Genomic DNA, 23,930 nt, shown 5'->3' on the forward strand with positions numbered 1-23,930 from the left:
TGCGATGGCGATCTGCACGCGTTGGTGTGGTTGCAGCTTATGTTTCGGGCGGTCAAAAATGACTTTGGCGACCGTGAACAAAAAACCTACGGTTGTAAAATCAACAATCCTCTCTCCATATCAAATAGGTAAGTACGAGTATTCAGATTTCAGATAAATAATTATGTTTATGCAAATAAAGTAAAATTCTACCTTTGCAAATGTCAAGCACATAATTAGCACCTTGTTAACAAGCATTTTATGTTAAACGTGATTTCAAAAGGTAAAACAAAATTTTTACTACAAGAACTTTGTTGACAGGAAAGTACCTACATGATGAACAGTTATTGTTTTACCTTACGCTCATATGTGACACGGCTGAAGGCACGAACATGCTACATACACTCGGCATCAAATAAACCGCACCTACCGCGACAAGCACTTTCAAACGTATGCAACCCCATATCCCACCAATATTGGCAGTATTGGCACCATTTAAAAGCCTAGTTCTAAACTTCATTTCATTAAAGGAAAGGTTTTTACCCCAAAAATGTGTCTTTAGAAGGATTCAGAGTCACTTATAAAAAAATAGGTAGTTACGCTTGAGCCAACTTTTATGGCTATAAAACAGTTAAGTTGCAATTAATCGCTATCCATCTGTTAAAGAGGACACGTGAGATCATTATTTGGTATTATAACCATAAAAATTGGTCTAATTGATCCCAGAGGTGAGCCCAAAGTGAGGTCTCTTTTCAAGTCACATTTATGGTATATATATATGTGTTTTTCTTTAAGGATATTTATTGGGCTTTCAAATAACACCAATATTGTTGGGGCACCATGATTGTGTCAGAAGACAATCTTTAAAGTGCGCGTCGCGGAAGGTGCGGTTTATTTGATGTTGAGTATATTTTGACTAAGGTAGAGTTAGGGCGTGTAGGTAGAGTAAGTGCCTTTTTCCTGTGATGTAAATTTCGGCACGCTCTTTAGATTAAATGTACGAGTAATCACGCTGCTGATTGCGTGCGTGTAGTCAGCGTAATAGGAAAAACGTATAAAATAATGAAATGCAGGCAACCCGCATGCGGAGCAGATTCGCATGCGCAAAAGGGTACTTAGAAGCTTGGTTCTACATGAGATCTAATAACTTTTTCACATTTTACATTTTAATGTTTTTTGTGGGATTCGATTTCTCAATCGCATTCTAATTGTTCCAGGTCGGTCTCTCTCTTCATGGCTGCGAACGTCCGCAAGTCGGTCGCTGAAGGCCGCTCGGACGCCATCCCGATCTTCCTCCAGGACATCCCCAAACTGTTCCATAGGAAGATCATCCAGCCCGACATTGCTGTCATCCAGGTAAACATCATCAGCATTTCAGCCACAGGACGCCCACTGCTGAACATGTGCTTCCAATGATTTCCACATCGCCCGGTTGGTAGCGGCCTGCATCCAGCGCCAGAAATGTTACCTTTATAATCATCCAGGTAATCTATTAAACAAAAAATAAAATAATTATACCTGCGTGATTAGAGGTGGAATTGTGTAAAGCAATCGTAATCATTTTTAACAGTTCATAATGTACGATTATTCTGTCAAACGCTTTGTTTAACTGACTTTATCGTACATTATGCACTGTCAAATGAATACGATTGCTCAGATCAAAAATGAGAAGATTCGCAGGAAAACAAAGTAACCAACATCCTGCAAAATTGCTAAACTTAAATGACAGTGGTTCTCGAGTAGCGACCACGAGCTGGAAAACGTAGTGTGGGCAGGCCTCCCACTAGGCGGACCGACGAACTGGTGAAGGTCGCGGGAGGTGCCTGGATGTGGGAGGCGCAGGACCGGTCTTTGTGGAAATCCACGGGAGAGGCCTTTGTCCAGCAGTGGACTTCATTCGGCTGAAACGAACGAACGTAATTAATTACCTTTTAATCTTCTTGTATGTCGTGTAACCAAACCTGCAAGAACCAACAAGCTATATTTGTTTTTCGTTGACCTCCTTGATTTAAAAGTGCCATGTTCAGAACATTATGAACAATCTATGTAGCTAGTTTCCCTATCTAAAGCCTGGTCCGTGAGCACGTAGAATTTTGTCCAATGACCCCAAGCTACCCATCCTTATCGCTCGCGCGTAATTATATTGCTGTCGCGACTGTGCGACGGGCGCCCGCAGTGAGTGTGCGAGCGGTCACGGACCAGGCTTTAGTTAAATCGATATAATAATACCACGATTAAAATTATATCGTGACGCGAATCTTGGGCAGTTGTTTTACAAGGTCTTATGAATTTTTGCTAATCTGTCCAGGTGTCTCCCCCAGACCAGCACGGCTACTGCAGCCTGGGCACCTCGGTGGACTGTGTCAGGTCGGCGCTGGTCAACTCCAAGACTATCATCGGTAAGTCTTATATGAGTATTTCTCAAAAAAAATGTACATTTTGAAAAAAAAAAGTGTGCTTTGAAACAGTTCAAAAGTTTTATATTTATAAATCATCACACAAAAAAACACACACACAATTTTGAAGGATGAATATTAATCTTTAAGATAACGAAGAATTATAGCTATAATCCTACTTATTACCAAATATTTAGATATTTTAAAAATAGTCCTTTTTTACCTTTCATACAAAAACCTGTTTGCCACCCTAGCTTTTTCATGTATTTTTGTTTCATAAAATGCGATACGTAACTAAATTATTGTAAATTTCTTTGTATTATCGTTCTACAGTAATCGCAGTTTCTGTATCAAATTGATTTTCTATGGGGTGTCATAATGAATTGGCAATTTAAAGCAAAAAAACAAAATGAGTCGCTCTCATTTACTATTTCGTTATTTACTCTTTAGTTACGATTTATTTCTACTTTCCCATGGATTCTGAACAATTCCGTATTTATTTTACACGGACAACAATAGCTGCACTCTGAATGGCTGTTGGCCTGACGTCTCCGCCATAACATCTATCGCGAAAATTAGTGAAAACGTGTGTGTTTTGTGGGATTACTTTTTCGTAACAGGCAGTAAAATCAGCGATTTTATATAGAACGGTAAGTCTTCATTTAACCATTTTTTGTAATACGTGTGGTACGAACATTTAGTAAGCTTTTATATTTGCTGTAACAAATTTTATCAAAAAAATACTTGTTTCTGATCTCATTTTGTCTAATATTTCGTTACGTTTTTTACGAATTTCGTTACATTACGAAAAAGTACAACATAATGCTGAGTGTATACTGTTATTACCTGACTAAGCATAGTAATGTTAGTTAGTTTATTTCAAAAAATATAGAGCGTTAATAACAAAAGGATTGGATACTATCTGCTTTACAGAAGTGCCGCCAGCAAAAAATTATCAAATCATTTAGATTACGTTTTTATGTGATTACTTCTTTTGTTTTTTTAGGAATGCCGCCAAAAACCAATGCCGAAAGGCAAAAAGCTTACAGAGAACGACTCAAAATGGATAAACATGATGGAACAAAAATAATTTTATTAAAATAGTATGAATGATTACTCCCTTATTTTATTTCTAACCCCTTAATATTACCCCGTATTTGGGTGCATACTTACAAATATTTCGAATTGAATAAATGAAGAGCATTCACAATATTTCGCCAATGTATAACAAGCCTTATGGCCTTACTATTTCGTTACTACCGTTTCGTTACGTACATTTTTTTTGAGAAATACTCATATAAGTGGCAAATCGAATAAGGTCACCCGGGGCGAACGCAACTATGATATACTAGCGGTCGCCCGCGATTTCGTACGCGTTTTTCCCCCTTAGGGGTTGAATTTTGGAAAATCCCGTCTTAGTGAGAACCTACGTTCTAAAAGGAACCCCCATGCAAAATTTGAGACTCCTAGCATTTATAGTTTCTGAGATTTCGTGATGAGTGAGTCAGTCAATCAGTGACCTTTCGCTTTTATAGATATAGATGAGGTTAAAGTGACTAATTGATTTTCTTTCTTAAATGATGGATTTTGAACAGTGTCATTTGTTGAAGCATAAAAAAGCAATAATTGTTCTATGTTTCAACAGATGATACTTCACTCAAAATCAATCAGATTAAGAATAAAATGAATGTAGTCACTAGCCTCATAGTTGCTTTTGCCCCGGGTGACTTTATTCGGTTGAACACCGGTAGGACTCCTCAAGGAACCAATAAACAAAAGTTTAATAGTCACTTTTGCATTTTTAGCAATGGCATAAATAAATATAAATTATAACTATTGTAAATCAGAGGGCAATGTACTGGAGTGATAAAACATTCAAGTCACGCTGCAATGACCTAAAAAAACAGCAATTACTTTTAATGCTGAGTAAATAATAATATAAACTTATGACACTTTTCTCACAAAATATAAACATAAGATAAATATTTAACTAAAACAAAACTGTTTGTTTACGAAATAGAACATATTATTCTTCTTTTGTTACTTTAATGCGATTTGATTGGCTATTATAACTAAACCCTTTGAAACTGGTGTCTCGGTATTGATAAGTCCTAAAACATTTTTATACTAATCTTACGTCCGATTTCACCATCAATCCTTAATTTTTAAGTGACCCCTATGGATACAGGAATTTAGTTTTCAAAGGGGTCACTTAAAAACTAGGGATTGATGGTGGAAACGGGCATTAGGCCAAGCTAAGCAAACATCCAGCACAATTTGTCAAGTAAAAGTCAACTTGCCGCGAAATTTACTGAAAAATCTTCCGTCTCTTTCCAGCACAAGTAAACGTCAACATGCCGCGTACCTTCGGCGACGCGATCATTCACATGTCGCACATCGACTATGCTGTTAGCGATAATACGCCGCTGCCAGAACACGGAGGCAAAGGTGCCAGCCCTGAAGAGATCAAGATCGGGCAGCTGATTGGGGAGAATCTGGTGGAAGATGGAGCCACCTTGCAGATGGGTAAGTTTTAGAACTTTAGCCAACCAAAGAGCCTTTAGTCAACGGCCTTCAAAAGAGATATGGCTTGGTTTGAACACGGGGGGCAAAGGTGCCAGCCCTGAAGAGATCAAGATCGGGCAGCTGATTGGAGAGAATCTTGTGGAAGATGGCGCTACCTTGCAGATGGGTAAGTTTTAGAACTTTAGCCAACCAAAGAGCCTTTAGTCAACAGCCTTTTAAAGAGTGATGTCTTGATTTGAACACGGCGGCAAAGGCGCAAGCCCTGAAGAGATCAAGATCGGACAGTTGATTGGAGATAATATGGTGGAAGATGGAGCTACACTGCAAATGGGTAAGAATTAGAAATATACTGGCAACTATAAAATGTCAATGCCTGGCTAACTTAAGCTTTTGAAGAGATGTTTTTGGTCTGAACACGGCGGTAAAGGCGCCAGCCCTGAAGAGATCAAGATCGGACAGCTGATTGGGGAGAATCTGGTGGAAGATGGAGCTACATTGCAAATGGGTAAGCAAAAGATATAGTGCTTTGATATAGCCATGTGAAAAGTCATTAGCAGCGGTAATGCTTAAATTAATTATAGCGGTAATCTTGGTCTCAGCACGGGGGCAAAGGCGCCTAAAAATACCTAAAAGGCTGAGGACATAAATTCCCGGATCCTCTGATAAATTAGAGAGGGTCGTCCTTCTGTAGTGGAGATTAGTCTCCTCTGTAGAATGAAGAGAATGCCTGAGGACCTAGAAGCGCGCCACGATATAATCTTATCGTCGATTTTACACGACAAATGTATGGGAGCATTGGGAGCCCATGACGCGCATCTTGGGCTAGCTAGTGACGAAATCAAGGTGATCTATAATGTAAGCGTCTGCTTTTAAATAGTATTCTATTAAGGCCCAGAACAGACGGTGAAACGCAACTGCAACGAAACTGCAACCTTCTGATGATTCTTATGAATGAAACTGAAACTGAAAGTTTCAAACTGGTCGCGTCATGTGTGGTCTCTCAACGGACGCTATGGCAGAAACTTAGATGCAGCTCAAAAGTAACTACCAGTTGCAGTTTCGTTGCAGTTGCGTTTCACCGTCTGTTCTGGGCCTAACTGTCAAACTCTATTACTCGTATGTCTTGCAAAAGATACTCACGTAGTGTTTTCCACCAGGTTACTCACAAAATGTTACTTCTACAGGTATCGGCAGCATCCCGGACGCGGTGCTGTCCTGCCTGAAGAACCACAAGGACCTTGGCATTCACTCGGAGATGTTCAGCGTGGGCGTCATCGACCTCGTGCGCCGCGGCTGCGTCACTAACAACAAGTGAGTGGGAATTAGTTTCCCACTGGGAAAATAATTTATTCCAGTGTGGACCTAGAGTCGACATGAGAAGTTATTTTTGTTACGCCGCGGCTGCGTCACCAACAAGTGAGTGGGAATTATTTTCCCACTGGGAAAACACTTAATTCCAGTGTAGACCTACACTACAGTAGACATAAGAAAATATTTTTGTTTGTCAACAACGAGTGGGAATTATTTTCCCACTGGGAAAACGCTTTATTCCAGTATGTGGGAATTATTTTCCCACCGGGAAAACACTATTCCATTAGGTGGGAATTATTTTCCCACTGGGAAAACACTATTCCAGTATGTGGGAATTTTCCCACTGGGAAGAGACTGTTTATTCCAGTATGGGCCTACAGTCGACATGAAACGACATTTTTGTTGCAAAAGGAAACTTCACGCTTCTGATGTACTAGATTTTCTGCTTACGGCTTCGCTATCATGATTAAAAGTCCGTTACAGACAGATTACTTTTTTATGTATTGTCATTTGATGAGAATTATTGATATCACGCCAATTTTCGATACACTTCACCCTTTTTCACGTTAAGTAACCTAAAAATTGCACCAGTTGCAACTACATAGGATACATAAATGCCAAAATGTTTAGCGAGTTGTGCTATCCATTGCATTGTTACAATCTTAAAAAAGTTGTGTATTGAAAATATTGAAATTATGTAAGTGATGTCAACTACCCAATTAATTCCCGACTGTTGGGAATCTTTTCATTCAAGGGATTAAATATCACAAAAAGCCAGATAAAGTAATCCTTATTGATAATATTTCTAACTCAATACCATAAGATTTAATATAACTGCTTGGATATTTCAGGAAGAAAAATCACAAGGGACGTATTGTGGGCAGTTTCCTGGTCGGCAACAAGGAGTTGTATGATTTCGTGGACAACAACCCCTTCATTGGTGAGTTTAGAACCAGTTTCGCTAGCTTTTTAATGTATTGTTAACCCCACAGGCAATTAATTTCTCATGTCGAACCTTAACTTCAAACTCCTCCTATGTTCTTCTGATTAATTTTATCGCGGGTCCAATGACAGTTTAACTTTCCCCCGGGACAAACTTGACCTTCACTGATGTGTTTTATTGGCGGTCAGGCTGTAGATCCTGGCTACTCAGAAGTTGCAGTGGTGGCAACGAGAAGTGCGAATAGTCCCGTTACGATTTGTCATGTAATTAAATTCAGATTATTTACGTTAACAGTTGCAATAAGAATAAACCCAGCGGGATAGTCAATTAAACAAATATAATAACGCATTCTCAAACATTACTATGAGGTCTCCCAGTGCGCGTGGACGCACAGGGTGACACACGAACCAATAACAGAGCTCTATTCAACTCTATGCGTTCGATTTGCCGCTTCACTCAAGCGAGCATCGTTTGTGAATACGGGCGTAAAACTTCTAGGCCTTTTTCTAACAAAACCCTAGCCCAGTGGTTCTTAACCTTTAAGTCATGAGGAACCATTTTACCAAATGGCAATGCCAGATTTTGTATGGAAGGTGGCGTCTTTTTTTTTTCGCGCGGCCATCGACCAAGCCTTGTTTTTTGATTACAAAATAGTGTAATAAACTAAACTTACTATGGCATGTATACCTCTAAACTCAGTCTGAACTGAGTTACGAGCGTTAGAAGTTTGATGATTTTACATACTAGATTTGCTTTTTGCGCGCAAGTTTTGTAAGAAATTGCAACAAAATATTGCGCTATTTTTTGTTGCGCTGATTATGCTCCACACTGATGTCTGGAGCCTTTAATGGATGGTATTGTTTGTTTACACATACAATGTCACTATTTTGTTTCAATTTCTTACAAAACTTGCGCGCAAAAAGCAAATCTACTACTGCCCTAGCGCATTGACATTAAGGTTTAAATTCCCTTGTCCCCAGAAATGTTGGAGATCGACTATGTGAACAATACACACATCGTGTCTCTACAGCCGACCATGACGGCCATCAACTCCTGCATCGAGGTGGACCTCACCGGCCAGGTCTGCGCCGACTCCATCGGTCAGTATGCCCTCAGATCTCGGAGTAAGGCTAAGACCTCATTCGGACTGCAGACTGAAATAAAAACACTGCCTATTCGAGCATTTAAGACACGCTTATTTAAATTATTGGTTAGCAAATGTTATTACACAGTGCAGGAATATTTAACAGATAAGTCAATAAGAGTCTTTGAATAATTATATTGATGTGATAAATTATTATTAGATGACATTTGCAATTATGTATGTAATTGTTATTGAATTATGCTTGGTGAATCTTTGACATCGACAATTTTTGACATTGAGTATCTATATTGACATTTATATTGACATCTTTGATCCGTGATCCGTCTGCTCGTTTGCCTCCTATCACATAAAAAAAAATATCTTACATTGATAATATTTTAATGTAATTTGTTGAAATGTTTAATAATTAATTAATTTAATATTTGCATGTCAGAAATGACTAATTGTGAAACCTAACCATTAACTGTATCCATCTCCTGTACCACATTTATAGCAAATAAATGATGATTCTGATTCTGATTCTGCACTAGCGGGTGGATCTTGGTATCTTGGTGATCACAGTGCCTAAAAAGCTATAAGTGTCAGACGCTGTATCACAGCTGGTATCGATACGGGCTGACTGAGCCATTAGAAACGCCGCAAAGAAAGAGCCGCGCACGCCGCGGGCGTAAATTGAAAATGAAAATGATATATTTTATTCAGCGACACAAATCAAAAATATTTAACATAAGTAAAGAGAGTAGGTAATGTGCGTGTCACCGAAACGGTATCCACTCAGCATCATGTCGAGGTGTCGTAAGGGACACCACGACGCTGGTCTTCCGTGGATACTCGGAGGGCAAGAGGCACTGCTATAACACAGCAATACTACTCCGGTTGCAGTACAAGTAACACAGTTATCACTAAAAAAACACACCGATTTCCTTACTGGTAGGCGAAGAATACAACACTGTTACTTAATGAACAAAGACTAGGTAGGTACAGTCGACAGCACATCAGGCTACACACTCCGATTGCAAAACAGCTCCCATCACAAGACAGTAATTATGATGTCAAAGCGTTTAACACGATGCACCTTCGTCCGCACACCAAGCGAAAAAATAATCAAAATATTCATGCGTAAGAAAATATTAAAATTACTTTAAAGAAAGCTGCGTGCCCGCAATACTGCGCATGTAAAAACCGCTTTGTGAGTTCTTAATCTAAATGACATTGCTCCTGTCCGAATACACTTATAAAAAATCCACCTCCACATCTATGCATGCATGGGGCATGCATAGATGTGGAGGTGTTCGTAGCCACAGGATGACCCGGCACACATATCAAATGAAGAGGTGGAATCAAATCTATTTTATAAATTAGTAGCAATCCCTAATGTATGCGCGTCAAAATCGTCTATTGGAACCAAAGACTTTGAGAGTAAAACTTTTGAGAGTTTAAAAGTTAACTTAAAGAGTTTAAGAGTTTAATGTGTATTAAATAAAATAAGGTTAAAATTCTTCCGCAGGAACCCGCATGTACTCCGGCTTCGGTGGTCAGGTGGACTTCATCCGCGGCGCGGCGGAGGCGGTGGACGGGCGCGGCAAGCCCGTCATCGCGCTCGTGTCCACCACGCGCCAGGGCGAGTCCAAGATCGTGCCCACGCTCAAAGTCGGTGAGTGCTGGAGGACGAACTGAGCTAGACTGTGCTAGACTAGACCCCTGGACTAGATAGCCACCCCTGGACTAGACCCCTCGTCCCCTGGACTAGACCCCTCGTCCCCTGGACTAGACCCCTCGTCCCCTGGACTAGACCCCTCGTCCCCTGGACTAGACCCCTCGTCCCCTGGACTAGACCCCTCGTCCCCTGGACTAGACCCCTCGTCCCCTGGACTAGACCCCTCGTCCCCTGGACTAGACCCCTCGTCCCCTGGACTAGACCCCTCGTCCCCTGGACTAGACCCCTCGTCCCCTGGACTATACCCCTCGTCCCCTGGACTAGACCCCTCGTCTCGTTAACTAGACAGCGTCCCTCTTAGACTAACCTCTCCCCGACCAGATACGCTTCCCCTGAGTTGAACTGCTCCCAATCTCCTGGACCAGACTACCCTTATTATAGACAGCCCCCTCTTGGACTAGACTACTCTCTGGACTACACTCCCCTCCTCCCGGGTCAGCCTGCCCCTGCCTCAGTAGCAGGGTAGCATGTCCCCTGGCTCGGCGGCAGGTGGACTTCATCCGCGGCGCGGCGGAGGCGGTGGACGGGCGCGGCAAGCCCGTCATCGCGCTCGTGTCCACCACGCGCCAGGGCGAGTCCAAGATCGTGCCCACGCTCAAAGTCGGTGAGTGCTGGAGGACGAACTGAGCTAGACTAGACCCCTGGACTAGACAGCCACCCCTGGACTAGACAGCCACCCCTGGACTAGACAGCCACCCCTGGACTAGACAGCCACCCCTGGACTAGACAGCCACCCCTGGACTAGACAGCCGCCCCTGGACTAGACAGCCACCCCTGGACTAGATAGCCACCCCTGGACTAGACAGCCACCCCTGGACTAGACAGCCGCCCCTGGACTAGACAGCCACCCCTGGACTAGATAGCCACCCCTGGACTAGACAGCCACCCCTGGACTAGACAGCCGCCCCTGGACTAGACAGCCACCCCTGGACTAGATAGCCACCCCTGGACTAGACAGCCACCCCTGGACTAGACAGCCACCCCTGGACTAGACAGCCACCCCTGGACTAGACAGCCGCCCCTGGACTAGACAGCCACCCCTGGACTAGATAGCCACCCCTGGACTAGACAGCCACCCCTGGACTAGACAGCCACCCCTGGATTAGACAGCTACCCCTGGATAAGACAGCCATCCCTGGACTAGACAGCCACCCCTGGACTAGATTGCAATCCCTCCTGGACTAGACCACCTGATCTAGACTCCCCTCCTAGACTAGACTAAAACCCCTCGTGGACTACGCCCCCCTGGTCAGCTGCCCTACATACCCCCTGGGCTAGTAACCCCTCCTGCACTAGTCCCCTCGTCTCGTTAACTAGACAGCGTCCCTCTTAGATTAACCTCTCCCCGACCAGATACGCTTCCCCTGGGTTGAAACTTGAACTGCTCCCTATCTCCTGGACTAGACTACCCTTATTATAGACAGCCCCCTCTTGGACTAGACTACTCTCTGGACTACACTCCCCTCCTCCCGGGTCAGCCTGCCCCTGCCTCAGTAGCAGGGTAGCATGTCCCCTGGCTCGGCGGCAGGTGGACTTCATCCGCGGCGCGGCGGAGGCGGTGGACGGGCGCGGCAAGCCCGTCATCGCGCTCGTGTCCACCACGCGCCAGGGCGAGTCCAAGATCGTGCCCACGCTCAAAGTCGGTGAGTGCTGGAGGACGAACTGAGCTAGACTGTGCTAGACTAGACCCCTGGACTAGACAGCCACCCCTGGACTAGACAGCCACCCCTGGACTAGACAGCCACCCCTGGACTAGACAGCCACCCCTGGACTAGACAGCAACCCCTCGTGGGCTACACCCCCTGGTCAGCTGCCCTACATACCCCTTAGGCTAGTAAATCCTGGACTAGACCCCTCGTCCCCTGGACTAGACCCCTCGTCCCCTGTACTAGACCCCTCGTCCCCTGTACTAGACCCCTCGTCCCCTGTACTAGACCCCTCGTCCCCTGGACTAGACCCCTCGTCCCCTGGACTAGACCCCTCGTCCCCTGGACTAGACCCCTCGTCCCCTGGACTAGACCCCTCGTCCCCTGGACTAGACACCTCGTCCCCTGGACTAGACCCCTCGTCCCCTGGACTAGACCCCTCGTCCCCTGGACTAGACCCCTCGTCCCCTGGACTAGACCCCTCGTCCCCTGGACTAGACCCCTCGTCCCCTGGACTAGACCCCTCGTCCCCTGGACTAGACCCCTCGTCCCCTGGACTAGACCCCTCGTCTCGTTAACTAGACAGCGTCCCTCTTAGACTAACCCCTCCTCGACTAGATACGCTTCCCCTGGGTTGAACTGCTCCCCATCTCTTGACTAGACTACCCTTATTATAGACAGCCCCCCTCTTGGACTAGACTACCCTTATTATAGACAGCCCCCTCTTGGACTAGACTACCCTTATTATAGACAGCCCCCTCTTGGACTAGACTACCCTTATTATAGACAGCCCCCTCTTGGACTAGACGACTCTCTGGACTACACTCCCCTCCTCCCGGGTCAGCCTGCCCCTGCCTCAGTAGCAGGGTAGCATGTCCCCTGGCTCGGCGGCAGGTGGACTTCATCCGCGGCGCGGCGGAGGCGGTGGACGGGCGCGGCAAGCCCGTCATCGCGCTCGTGTCCACCACGCGCCAGGGCGAGTCCAAGATCGTGCCCACGCTCAAAGTCGGTGAGTGCTGGAGGACGAACTGAGCTAGACTAGACCCCTGGACTAGACAGCCACCCCTGGACTAGACAGCCACCCCTGGACTAGACAGCCACCCCTGGACTAGACAGCCACCCCTGGACTAGACAGCCACCCCTGGACTAGACAGCCGCCCCTGGACTAGACAGCCACCCCTGGACTAGATAGCCACCCCTGGACTAGACAGCCACCCCTGGACTAGACAGCCGCCCCTGGACTAGACAGCCACCCCTGGACTAGATAGCCACCCCTGGACTAGACAGCCACCCCTGGACTAGACAGCCACCCCTGGACTAGACAGCCGCCCCTGGACTAGACAGCCACCCCTGGACTAGATAGCCACCCCTGGACTAGACAGCCACCCCTGGACTAGACAGCCGCCCCTGGACTAGACAGCCACCCCTGGACTAGACAGCCGCCCCTGGACTAGACAGCCACCCCTGGACTAGATAGCCACCCCTGGACTAGACAGCCACCCCTGGACTAGACAGCCACCCCTGGATTAGACAGCTACCCCTGGATAAGACAGCCATCCCTGGACTAGACAGCCACCCCTGGACTAGATTGCAATCCCTCCTGGACTAGACCACCTGATCTAGACTCCCCTCCTAGACTAGACTAAAACCCCTCGTGGACTACGCCCCCCTGGTCAGCTGCCCTACATACCCCCTGGGCTAGTAACCCCTCCTGCACTAGTCCCCTCGTCTCGTTAACTAGACAGCGTCCCTCTTAGATTAACCTCTCCCCGACCAGATACGCTTCCCCTGGGTTGAACTGCTCCCTACCTGGACTAGACTACCCTTATTATAGACAGCCCCCTCTTGGACTAGACGACTCTCTGGACTACACTCCCCTCCTCCCGGGTCAGCCTGCCCCTGCCTCAGTAGCAGGGTAGCATGTCCCCTGGCTCGGCGGCAGGTGGACTTCATCCGCGGCGCGGCGGAGGCGGTGGACGGGCGCGGCAAGCCCGTCATCGCGCTCGTGTCCACCACGCGCCAGGGCGAGTCCAAGATCGTGCCCACGCTCAAAGTCGGTGAGTGCTGGAGGACGAACTGAGCTAGACTAGACCCCTGGACTAGACAGCCACCCCTGGACTAGACAGCCACCCCTGGACTAGACAGCCACCCCTGGACTAGACAGCCACCCCTGGACTAGACAGCCACCCCTGGACTAGACAGCCGCCCCTGGACTAGACAGCCACCCCTGGACTAGATAGCCACCCCTGGACTAGACAGCCACCCCTGGACTAGACAGCCGCCCCTGGACTAGACAGCCACCCCTGGACTAGATAGCCACCCCTGGACTAGACAGCCACCCCTGGACTAGACAGCCACCCCTGGACTAGACAGCCGCCCCTGGACTAGACAGCCACCCCTGGACTAGATAGCCACCCCTGGACTAGACAGCCACCCCTGGACTAGACAGCCACCCCTGGATTAGACAGCTACCCCTGGATAAGACAGCCATCCCTGGACTAGACAGCCACCCCTGGACTAGATTGCAATCCCTCCTGGACTAGACCACCTGATCTAGACTCCCCTCCTAGACTAGACTAAAACCCCTCGTGGACTACGCCCCCCTGGTCAGCTGCCCTACATACCCCCTGGGCTAGTAACCCCTCCTGCACTAGTCCCCTCGTCTCGTTAACTAGACAGCGTCCCTCTTAGATTAACCTCTCCCCGACCAGATACGCTTCCCCTGGGTTGAAACTTGAACTGCTCCCTATCTCCTGGACTAGACTACCCTTATTATAGACAGCCCCCTCTTGGACTAGACTACTCTCTGGACTACACTCCCCTCCTCCCGGGTCAGCCTGCCCCTGCCTCAGTAGCAGGGTAGCATGTCCCCTGGCTCGGCGGCAGGTGGACTTCATCCGCGGCGCGGCGGAGGCGGTGGACGGGCGCGGCAAGCCCGTCATCGCGCTCGTGTCCACCACGCGCCAGGGCGAGTCCAAGATCGTGCCCACGCTCAAAGTCGGTGAGTGCTGGAGGACGAACTGAGCTAGACTGTGCTAGACTAGACCCCTGGACTAGACAGCCACCCCTGGACTAGACACCCCTGGGCTATACAGCCGCCCCTAGACTAGACTGCAACCCCTCGTGGACTACGCCCCCTGGGCTAAACTGCTTCCCCTGGACTAGATTGCAAGCCCTCCTGGACTAGACCCTCCTGGGATAGACTGCAACCCCTCCTGGACTACACCACCTGATCTAGACTCCTCCTAGACTAGACTGCAACCACTCGTGGACCACACCCTCTGGTCAGCTGCCCTACATACCCCCTGGGCTAGTAACCCCTCCTGGACTAGTCCCCTAGTCCCCTGGACTAGACCCCTCGTCTCGTTAACTAGACAGCGTCCCTCTTAGATTAACCTCTCCCCGACCAGATACGCTTCCCCTGAGTTGAACTGCTCCCTACCTGGAATAGACTCCCCTTATTATAGACAGCCCCCTCTTGGACTAGACTACCCTTATTATAGACAGCCCCTCTCTTGGACTAGACTACCCTTATTATAGACAGCCCCCTCGTGGACTAGACTACTCTCTGGACTACACTCCCCTCCTCCCGGGTCAGCCTGCCCCTGCCTCAGTAGCAGGGTAGCATGTCCCCTGGCTCGGCGGCAGGTGGACTTCATCCGCGGCGCGGCGGAGGCGGTGGACGGGCGCGGCAAGCCCGTCATCGCGCTCGTGTCCACCACGCGCCAGGGCGAGTCCAAGATCGTGCCCACGCTCAAAGTCGGTGAGTGCTGGAGGACGAACTGAGCTAGACTAGACCCCTGGACTAGACAGCCACCCCTGGACTAGACAGCCACCCCTGGACTAGACAGCCACCCCTGGACTAGACAGCCACCCCTGGACTAGACCCCACTGGGCTATACAGCCGCCCCTAGACTAGACTGCAACCCCTCGTGGACTACGCCCCCTGGGCTAAACTGCTTCCCCTGGACTAGATTGCAAGCCCTCCTGGACTAGACCCTCTTGGGATAGACTGCAACCTTTCGTGGACTACATCCCTAGGATAGACTGCAACCCCTCCTGGACTACACCACCTGATCTAGACTCCCCTCCTAGACTAGACTAAAACCCCTCGTGGACTACACCCCCTGGTCAGCTGCCCTCCATACCCCCTGGGCTTGTAACCCCTCCTGGACTAGTCCCTCGTCCCCTGGACTAGACCCCTCGTCTCGTTAACTAGACAGCGTCCCTCTTAGATTAACCTCTCCCCGACCAGATACGCTTCCCCTGGGTTGAACTGCTCCCTACCTGGACTAGACTACCCTTATCATAGACAGCCCCCTCTTGGACTAGACGACTCTCTGGACTACACTCCCCTCCTCCCGGGTCAGCCTGCCCCTGCCTCAGTAGCAGGGTAGCATGTCCCCTGGCTCGGCGGCAGGTGGACTTCATCCGCGGCGCGGCGGAGGCGGTGGACGGGCGCGGCAAGCCCGTCATCGCGCTCGTGTCCACCACGCGCCAGGGCGAGTCCAAGATCGTGCCCACGCTCAAAGTCGGTGAGTGGTACAGGACGAACTGAGCTAGACTGTAGACTAGACCCCTGGACTAGACAGCCACCCCTGGACTAGTCAGCCACCCCTGGACTAGACAGCCACCCCTGGACTAGACCCCTCGTCCCCTGGACTAGACCCCTCGTCCCCTGGACTAGACCCCTCGTCTCGTTGACTAGACAGCGTCACTCTTAGATTAACCTTTCCCCGACCAGATACGCTTCCCCTGGGTTGAACTGCTCCCCACCTGGACTAGACTCCCCTTATTATAGACAGCCCCCTCTTGGACTAGACTACTCTCTGGACTACACTCCCCTCCTCCCGGGTCAGCCTGCCCCTGCCTCAGTAGCAGGGTAGCATGTCCCCTGGCTCGGCGGCAGGTGGACTTCATCCGCGGCGCGGCGGAGGCGGTGGACGGGCGCGGCAAGCCCGTCATCGCGCTCGTGTCCACCACGCGCCAGGGCGAGTCCAAGATCGTGCCCACGCTCAAAGTCGGTGAGTGCTGGAGGACGAACTGAGCTAGACTAGACCCCTGGACTAGACAGCCACCCCTGGACTAGACAGCCACCCCTGGACTAGACAGCCACCCCTGGACTAGACCCCCTGGGCTATAGAGCCGCCCCTAGACTAGACTGCAACCCCTCGTGGACCACACACTCTGGTCAGCAGCCCTACATACCCCCTGGGCTAGTAACCCCTCCTGGACTAGACCCCTCGTCGCCTGGACTAGACCCCTCGTCCCCTGGACTAGACCCCTCGTCCCCTGGACTAGACCCCTCGTCCCCTGGACTAGACCCCTCGTCTCCTGAACTAGACAGCGTCCCTCTTAGATTAACCTCTCCCCGACCAGACACGCTTCCCCTGGGTTGAACTGCTCCCCATCTCCTGGACTAGACTACCCTTATTATAGACAGCCCCCTCTTGGACTAGACTACTCTCTGGACTACACTCCCCTCCTCCCGGGTCAGCCTGCCCCTGCCTCAGTAGCAGGGTAGCATGTCCCCTGGCTCGGCGGCAGGTGGACTTCATCCGCGGCGCGGCGGAGGCGGTGGACGGGCGCGGCAAGCCCGTCATCGCGCTCGTGTCCACCACGCGCCAGGGCGAGTCCAAGATCGTGCCCACGCTCAAAGTCGGTGAGTGGTACAGGACGAACTGAGCTAGACTGTGCTAGATTACACCCCTGGACTAGACAGCCACCCCTGGACTAGACCCCTCGTCCCCTGGACTAGACCCCTCGTCCCCTGGACTAGACCCCTCGTCCCCTGGACTAGACCCCTCGTCCCCTGGACTAGACCCCTCGTCCCCTGGACTAGACCCCTCGTCCCCTGGACTAGACCCCTCGTCCCCTGGACTAGACCCCTCGTCCCCTGGACTAGACCCCTCGTCCCCTGGACTAGACCCCTCGTCCCCTGGACTAGACCCCTCGTCCCCTGGACTAGACCCCTCGTCCCCTGGACTAGACCCCTCGTCCCCTGGACTAGACCCCTCGTCCCCTGGACTAGACCCCTCGTCCATTGGACTAGACCCCTCGTCCCCTGGACTAGACCCCTCGTCCCCTGGACTAGACAGCCACCCCTGGACTAGACTCCTCGTCCCCTGGACTAGACCCCTCGTCCCCTGGACTAGACCCCTCGTCCCCTGGACTAGACCCCTCGTCCCCTGGACTAGACCCCTCGTCCCCTGGACTAGACCCCTCGTCCCCTGGACTAGACCCCTCGTCCCCTGGACTAGACCCCTCGTCCCCTGGACTAGACCCCTCGTCCCCTGGACTAGACCCCTCGTCCCCTGTACTAGACCCCTCGTCCCCTGTACTAGACCCCTCGTCCCCTGGACTAGACCCCTCGTCCCCTGGACTAGACCCCTCGTCCCCTGGACTAGACCCCTCGTCCCCTGGACTAGACCCCTCGTCCCCTGGACTAGACCCCTCGTCCCCTGGACTAGACCCCTCGTCCCCTGGACTAGACCCCTCGTCCCCTGGACTAGACCCCTCGTCTCCTGAACTAGACAGCGTCCCTCTTAGACTAACCTCTCCCCGACCAGATACGCTTCCCCTGGGTTGAACTGCTCCCTACCTGGACTAGACTACCCTTATTATAGACAGCCCCCTCTTGGACTAGACTACTCTCTGGACTACACTCCCCTCCTCCCGGGTCAGCCTGCCCCTGCCTCAGTAGCAGGGTAGCATGTCCCCTGGCTCGGCGGCAGGTGGACTTCATCCGCGGCGCGGCGGAGGCGGTGGACGGGCGCGGCAAGCCCGTCATCGCGCTCGTGTCCACCACGCGCCAGGGCGAGTCCAAGATCGTGCCCACGCTCAAAGTCGGTGAGTTAAAGAAGGCCCTACATACCTGATTCTGGACTAGACTACTCGGCCTGAGAGATTAATCCTTCAAGCTCCGCGAATCTAGACACAATAGACAATCAATTGTTATGACTCGTAACTCAGTTTTACTGAGTTAATTGTTATGACATTAATTAATGCCGTCTGGGACTCAATCGGTTAAACATCTCCCCCCTCCCCCTTAACTAGACTGCTCCCCTTTGGACTAGACTCGTCCCTCGGCGACACTGCCCCACACCCCGGACTAGATCCCCCCTTGAACAAGACCGCCCTCCCTGGACTGTATCCCCATCCCCTGGACTATATCAACATCCCCTGGACTATATCTCCATCCCCTGGATTAGACCACCTTCCCCTAGACTACTAGACCCTTCTTCTGGACTAGACCACCTCCCCTAGACTAGACCCCCTCCTCTGGTCTAGATCCCCTCCCCTGGTCTAGATCCCCTCCCCTGGTCTAGATCCCCTCCTCTGGTCTAGATCATCCTCCCTTGGACTAGACCCCTTTCCCTGGTCTAGATCCCGCTCCCCTAGACTAAACCCCGCTCTCCTTTACTTGACTCCCGTGGGCTTGATTCCCCTCCCCTGGACTAGATCCCCCTTCCCTGGGCTAGTTCCCCTTCCTCTGGGAAATACTGCCCCTGGGCTATATTGCATCCAACTCCTTCCTAACTGCAACCTTTATAACATACAATTAATTACTGTATACTGAATCTTACCTCTTTTTCCAACACAGGTGCCGGAGTAGTGACAACCAGAGCACACGTCCACTACGTGGTCACAGAACAAGGTATCGCATACCTCTTCGGCAAGACTCTCCGTCAAAGGGCCTACGAACTCATCAAGATCGCTCATCCAGACCACCGCGAAGCCCTCGAAAAAGCCGCCTTTGAACGCCTCAAGTGCATGCCTGCACCTTGAAAAAAAACACTCAAAACCCCACGCCCCAAGCCGCAACTTTAAATTAAAAAAAAAACAAACTGTGTTGTCAACGAAAAAAATCCTACTACTTTAGTAGTTTTTAGCAATAAGCGTAACTGTTGTAGCCTACACTGCCGCAGTGGGCGTTGTATAGTATTTTATTTGTAAGTATTATGACAAATTCCGTATGCATTTCGTTATTGGCAGATGTTTGTTAATGCTAGAGTCTTTACTAGTTACCTAGTCGTTCGTTAGCTGGAAATGCCTTATACACGTCAATAGTAAAAATAGTCTAAGCAATGAAAATAGTAAAAAATAGTGTAATGTAAGCGTAAATCATTTTGATCCTTTTTGTAATCACTACGAAGTTTATTTTATTTTTATTAACGAATTTACGTAAAGGAATCAGTGTATTTTTGGTGTTTTTGTATTTATTGTTAAATTACATGAATTTGTACTGTTATAGACTACAGTGTACACTTTATTTTGACTTTTTTTTTTATAAATTACTTACAATAAATATGTAATTTTAATAACTCGCATTTTATTAATTTAACGCCCTTTCATCAGAATCAACACTAGGCTTTCAGATCAGCACCTGCAAGCTCCTGCTAACATATTAGCACATGCATATTGCACAATGTAGCTTTTTATAAAATAATATAAAATAAAGCTAAAAAGAGAGGCCCACGGCCCACCACATTGGTTAAAGTTCGAACTCGAGGGATATTTTTTTCCCTAGTCTATCTGATGATGATGTTAGTTACTTTTTCACGCAAAACTGCTGAATGGATTTTAATGAAAATGATAGTAATTTCTCATTCCATAATACTTTTTGGGGTAATGAAGACATAAATGGCCATGAAATGCAGAACCATGAAACTTTCAAAAAGTAAGCTAGGCCAGACGCTTAGGAATACGTAATATATAGGATGGAATAATCGTAATGACGCCTGATGTGAAAGTACTCCTGTCGATAGAAATATTTAAGTACTCAAAGTAAACATTCCTTTATTTTTGAAAATAAAGAGAACTGCATTCAAAGATCGTTGGCTCTGGCTCAGGCCTCACCCCTATTCAGATAATGTTAAAGAACTGGACACCCTGTATGAAATTATTAGAGCAACCACAAGTACCACAACTCTAACTTGGCCAACTCAAAACTGTTTCTTTTCTGTGTTGAATAAATATTATCATATTTTTTTGATTAATTTTAATATACCAATAATTACATAATTATGTTAGAAAAGATTTACTTGCATTTATTAAACTTTAGGTGTTGCAGCAGCATTCTACCGATTTCCGAACGTAATGTAATATAAAAATATAATGCGACCAAATTATGTAAACTACGGCAAAATTTGTAAACTAGCTTTGAGTCTCGCTTACACCTACCACTGCTCCGTAATACACTAGCGCCAAATCTTTCTACAAATAATTACTAACAATCAGTTCTAGTTGGTCAAAGTAATACGTCAAATCTTCATTTCATTCATTTTTCTTTCAGAAAAAGCCAGCCACAAATCTACAAATAAATGGAATGTTAGCGTGTCAGAACTTGTTTTTAGTGTTTATTTGAGTATTTTGTGTGAATTTGTTACAAAATTTTGTCATTTTAGTTTCTTTTACGTGAAACCTTTTACAATGACGTCGTTCCAGCAGATGTTAGCATTCAAAAGAGAGTTGTTGATCACTGGAAAATACAGGATCATTCGAAGAATTGGTGGTGGTTCCTTTGGTGATATCTATTTGGGAATAAACGTGTCAAACGGCGAGGTAAGTGGATAACAAACTTGTTGATCATGTGGTAGTGTTGACCTGACCGAGTTACCTGTTCTGAAAATACCTTGTGGGTTGGCTATTGTGAAACTCGGTGACGGATCACTCTCAGTGAGGACGGCCAAATGTTAACCTACATAGGTATTGAGGTGCATTCTATATTATGCACTCCGATTTGATAACAATGCGCCTAGTTTCGTACTCTTTAGAAAGTCGTTTTCGTAAATGTAATCACATGTTTTGACCTACAAATAAGGTCAGGCTGTTTGTTGATGAATGAAAACTGTTTCCTTTTACTAATCTGCACCTAAAATTAGATGGCCTTTCCAAATGTTTGTAGCCAAACATTGAAACATCACCATTATAAGTCATGATCATTTTGTGGTTGTGTGATTCAGGTTATTCTTTGTTTTGAGTGCTTGATAATAAAGTGTTGATATCATAATCATGTCAATAGTATAATTAAATAAATATTATTCTGTCCAGTTATTTGTTTGATATCTACCAGTGTGGTTGCTACAGTCATTGATATTGAGCTACCAGTAAACCACAGTATTTAAAAGCCACACGAAAATCATATTACATGTAAAATGATGGCCCGAATGAATAATAATTAAACCATTTAGCTGCATATAGTAGGTATGCTTTGATTGCAATAGGTGTCTGATATCTCTCTATCAGCAGTTTTATGCTTCTTCCGGTCACCTTATAAAATAAGTATGTGTTGTAGAAGTTTAAAACTATGTATCTTATTAATGTATTTACGTAAACTTGAAGGTATTGTCTATTTAAATAAATTGAGGGAGTTGTATAGCAAGTTTTATAACTTTATCAATTAAATAATTACTATTTTCTTTATTATTTTTCAACATTTACAGTTTAAACTGAGCTTCAGTTATTTTGTTCATTTTATATAATATCTATTACAGTTTACATTACTTAATATGGCTTTGATATGTAAAATGTTATGCAGTATTTGAATTTCTTGTTAGATACCATTTCTAAACTTTTAACTTCTTCAGTTCCAGTGGTGTTAAGCGATTTCTACCATTTAGTAGAATATGCTTTTAGCTGGCAACCCTAAAGAGGTCTCGTTCAGAAATCCAAAACTGCACATTTTCTAATTTGTCGCTATTATTGATTTTTACAGAAAGAAAATGTAGTAGTTACCTAGTTTTGTAACTATTTTGATAAAAAATGTTATCTTTTTATCATTTTAATTTTCGTTTCGGATCGTTGCTTATCTTATCTTTTTTATCTTAAACAGACTTTGAGTAAACTAGCGTAAATATTTTTACATTGACGTTTTATACATTATGTCAAATTTCAGAACGTTTTACGTCGTCCATTCAGTCGGTCTCGTAAAATGTAGACGACAAATTATTATAGTTGTTTTCAATCCAAAGTGCGCGTAATATCTTGTGTTTTACCGATAAATTCTTGACGTGTGTGGACAAATTATAAACCGCAACCATGGCTTCCACCTTCATGAATACGCGGAAGGAAATAATATTTACCGGAAAGTACAAGGTGATGAAAAAAATTGGAGGCGGGTCCTTCGGGGATATATATTTGGCGATCAACATAGGTAACGGCGAGGTAAAGCATATTTTTAACATAGTTGTTCCGTATTATATCGAAACGACGTAAGGCCGTACGAAATGTCTCGTCTCGCGCGTATTTCCGCGCGGGGTGGGGGGGATTGCTGATTATTGCTATGACGTACATCTAAAAAACAATACGACTGCATCGACTATCTCCATAACATAATTTCTAGGTCAATAGAATCCATAAAAGAGCATGGTACTGTCTACTGTGCATGCCTTAGATATAATCTAGTGCATGCCTGTGTGGTGGATGATATTATGAGAAAGTATTGTGGCCAATCAATAATAAGATCAGGGTTCGAAAATATCCGATATTTATTATAAATATCAAAATATCGGATATTTATGATATATATCCGATATATATCAACTTTGATATATATCAATTTTGTATGAAAGCCATAGTATTATTTTATTGTATTATTCATGAATACTATTGCATATGTGTTACATAAACATGTTTTTAATGTTTTTAAAACTTAAAATCAGACAAATAAAGCAAAAACATAAAATATCTTTGAAATACGGCAAAATCAACTAAAAAAATAAAAATCTTATGTCAAAAAGTACAAATACAGTGACAAATTTTAAAAGTTGATATATATCATCAAAACCGGCTTGATATATATCGGATATATATCCGATATATATCTTGATATATATCCCTTGATATATATCCTCGAACCCTGAATAAGATAGATAAGTTTTATCTGTCTACATTTTGGAAAGATTGCACCATTTTGTGATTCATTGATTAAACATGATAAACAGATTTGCATTTTTAAAGGTCATCTTGGAGAAAATATGCAAATTATAGTAAGAACATATTGTATAAAGATAACAACAATTATATTTTAACATCAAACTTCATAGTGTTGTACATAATTATGTACCTACATACTGTATAGAATCTATTTTATTTGTTCACTGTTGTGTGGTTCTTTATACGCATGATGCACATACATTGTCCTGTTATGTTCTGGTCAAGCAAGGTAGAGACAACAATAGACATTCAACTTGACTCAAGGGATTTTTTGGCATTAAAAATAGTGTAAATTATTTATGCATTATTTTTCTGTTACGCATAATGTATCATAATTACTAAAAATGTAAAAGTAATACATAATTAACTA

The 23,930-nt window shown here is 46.5% G+C and overlaps 2 protein-coding genes across 3 annotated transcripts in view; both read left to right on the plus strand.

The window, feature by feature from the left end:
• The window catches only part of LOC135083728 (4-hydroxybutyrate coenzyme A transferase), a 29,548-nt gene extending 9,601 nt beyond the window's left edge, over positions 1–19,947 (plus strand). Inside the window, exons 3-10 of the mRNA XM_063978452.1 lie at positions 1,197–1,335; positions 2,288–2,378; positions 4,713–4,901; positions 6,086–6,212; positions 7,064–7,152; positions 8,136–8,255; positions 9,768–9,914; positions 19,227–19,947. Of these exons, the coding sequence (XP_063834522.1) occupies positions 1,197–1,335; positions 2,288–2,378; positions 4,713–4,901; positions 6,086–6,212; positions 7,064–7,152; positions 8,136–8,255; positions 9,768–9,914; positions 19,227–19,411 (1,087 nt within the window). The 3' untranslated portion in view covers positions 19,412–19,947. The remainder of the gene's footprint in view (positions 1–1,196; positions 1,336–2,287; positions 2,379–4,712; positions 4,902–6,085; positions 6,213–7,063; positions 7,153–8,135; positions 8,256–9,767; positions 9,915–19,226) is intronic.
• A 944-nt stretch (positions 19,948–20,891) lies between these two features.
• Positions 20,892–23,930, plus strand: part of LOC135083716 (casein kinase I-like) — a 34,742-nt gene continuing 31,703 nt past the window's right edge. Inside the window, exon 1 of one of the 2 annotated variants that reach the window (XM_063978435.1) lies at positions 20,892–21,187. In XM_063978435.1, the coding sequence (XP_063834505.1) occupies positions 21,056–21,187 (132 nt within the window). In that variant the 5' untranslated portion in view covers positions 20,892–21,055. Of the gene's footprint in view, positions 21,188–22,505; positions 22,790–23,930 lie in introns of those variants that run through there. The other variant, XM_063978436.1, reaches the window with a different exon arrangement.

The sequence above is a fragment of the Ostrinia nubilalis genome, chromosome 24, assembly GCF_963855985.1.
Source record: "Ostrinia nubilalis chromosome 24, ilOstNubi1.1, whole genome shotgun sequence".
Classification (NCBI taxonomy): Eukaryota; Metazoa; Arthropoda; class Insecta; order Lepidoptera; family Crambidae; genus Ostrinia; species Ostrinia nubilalis.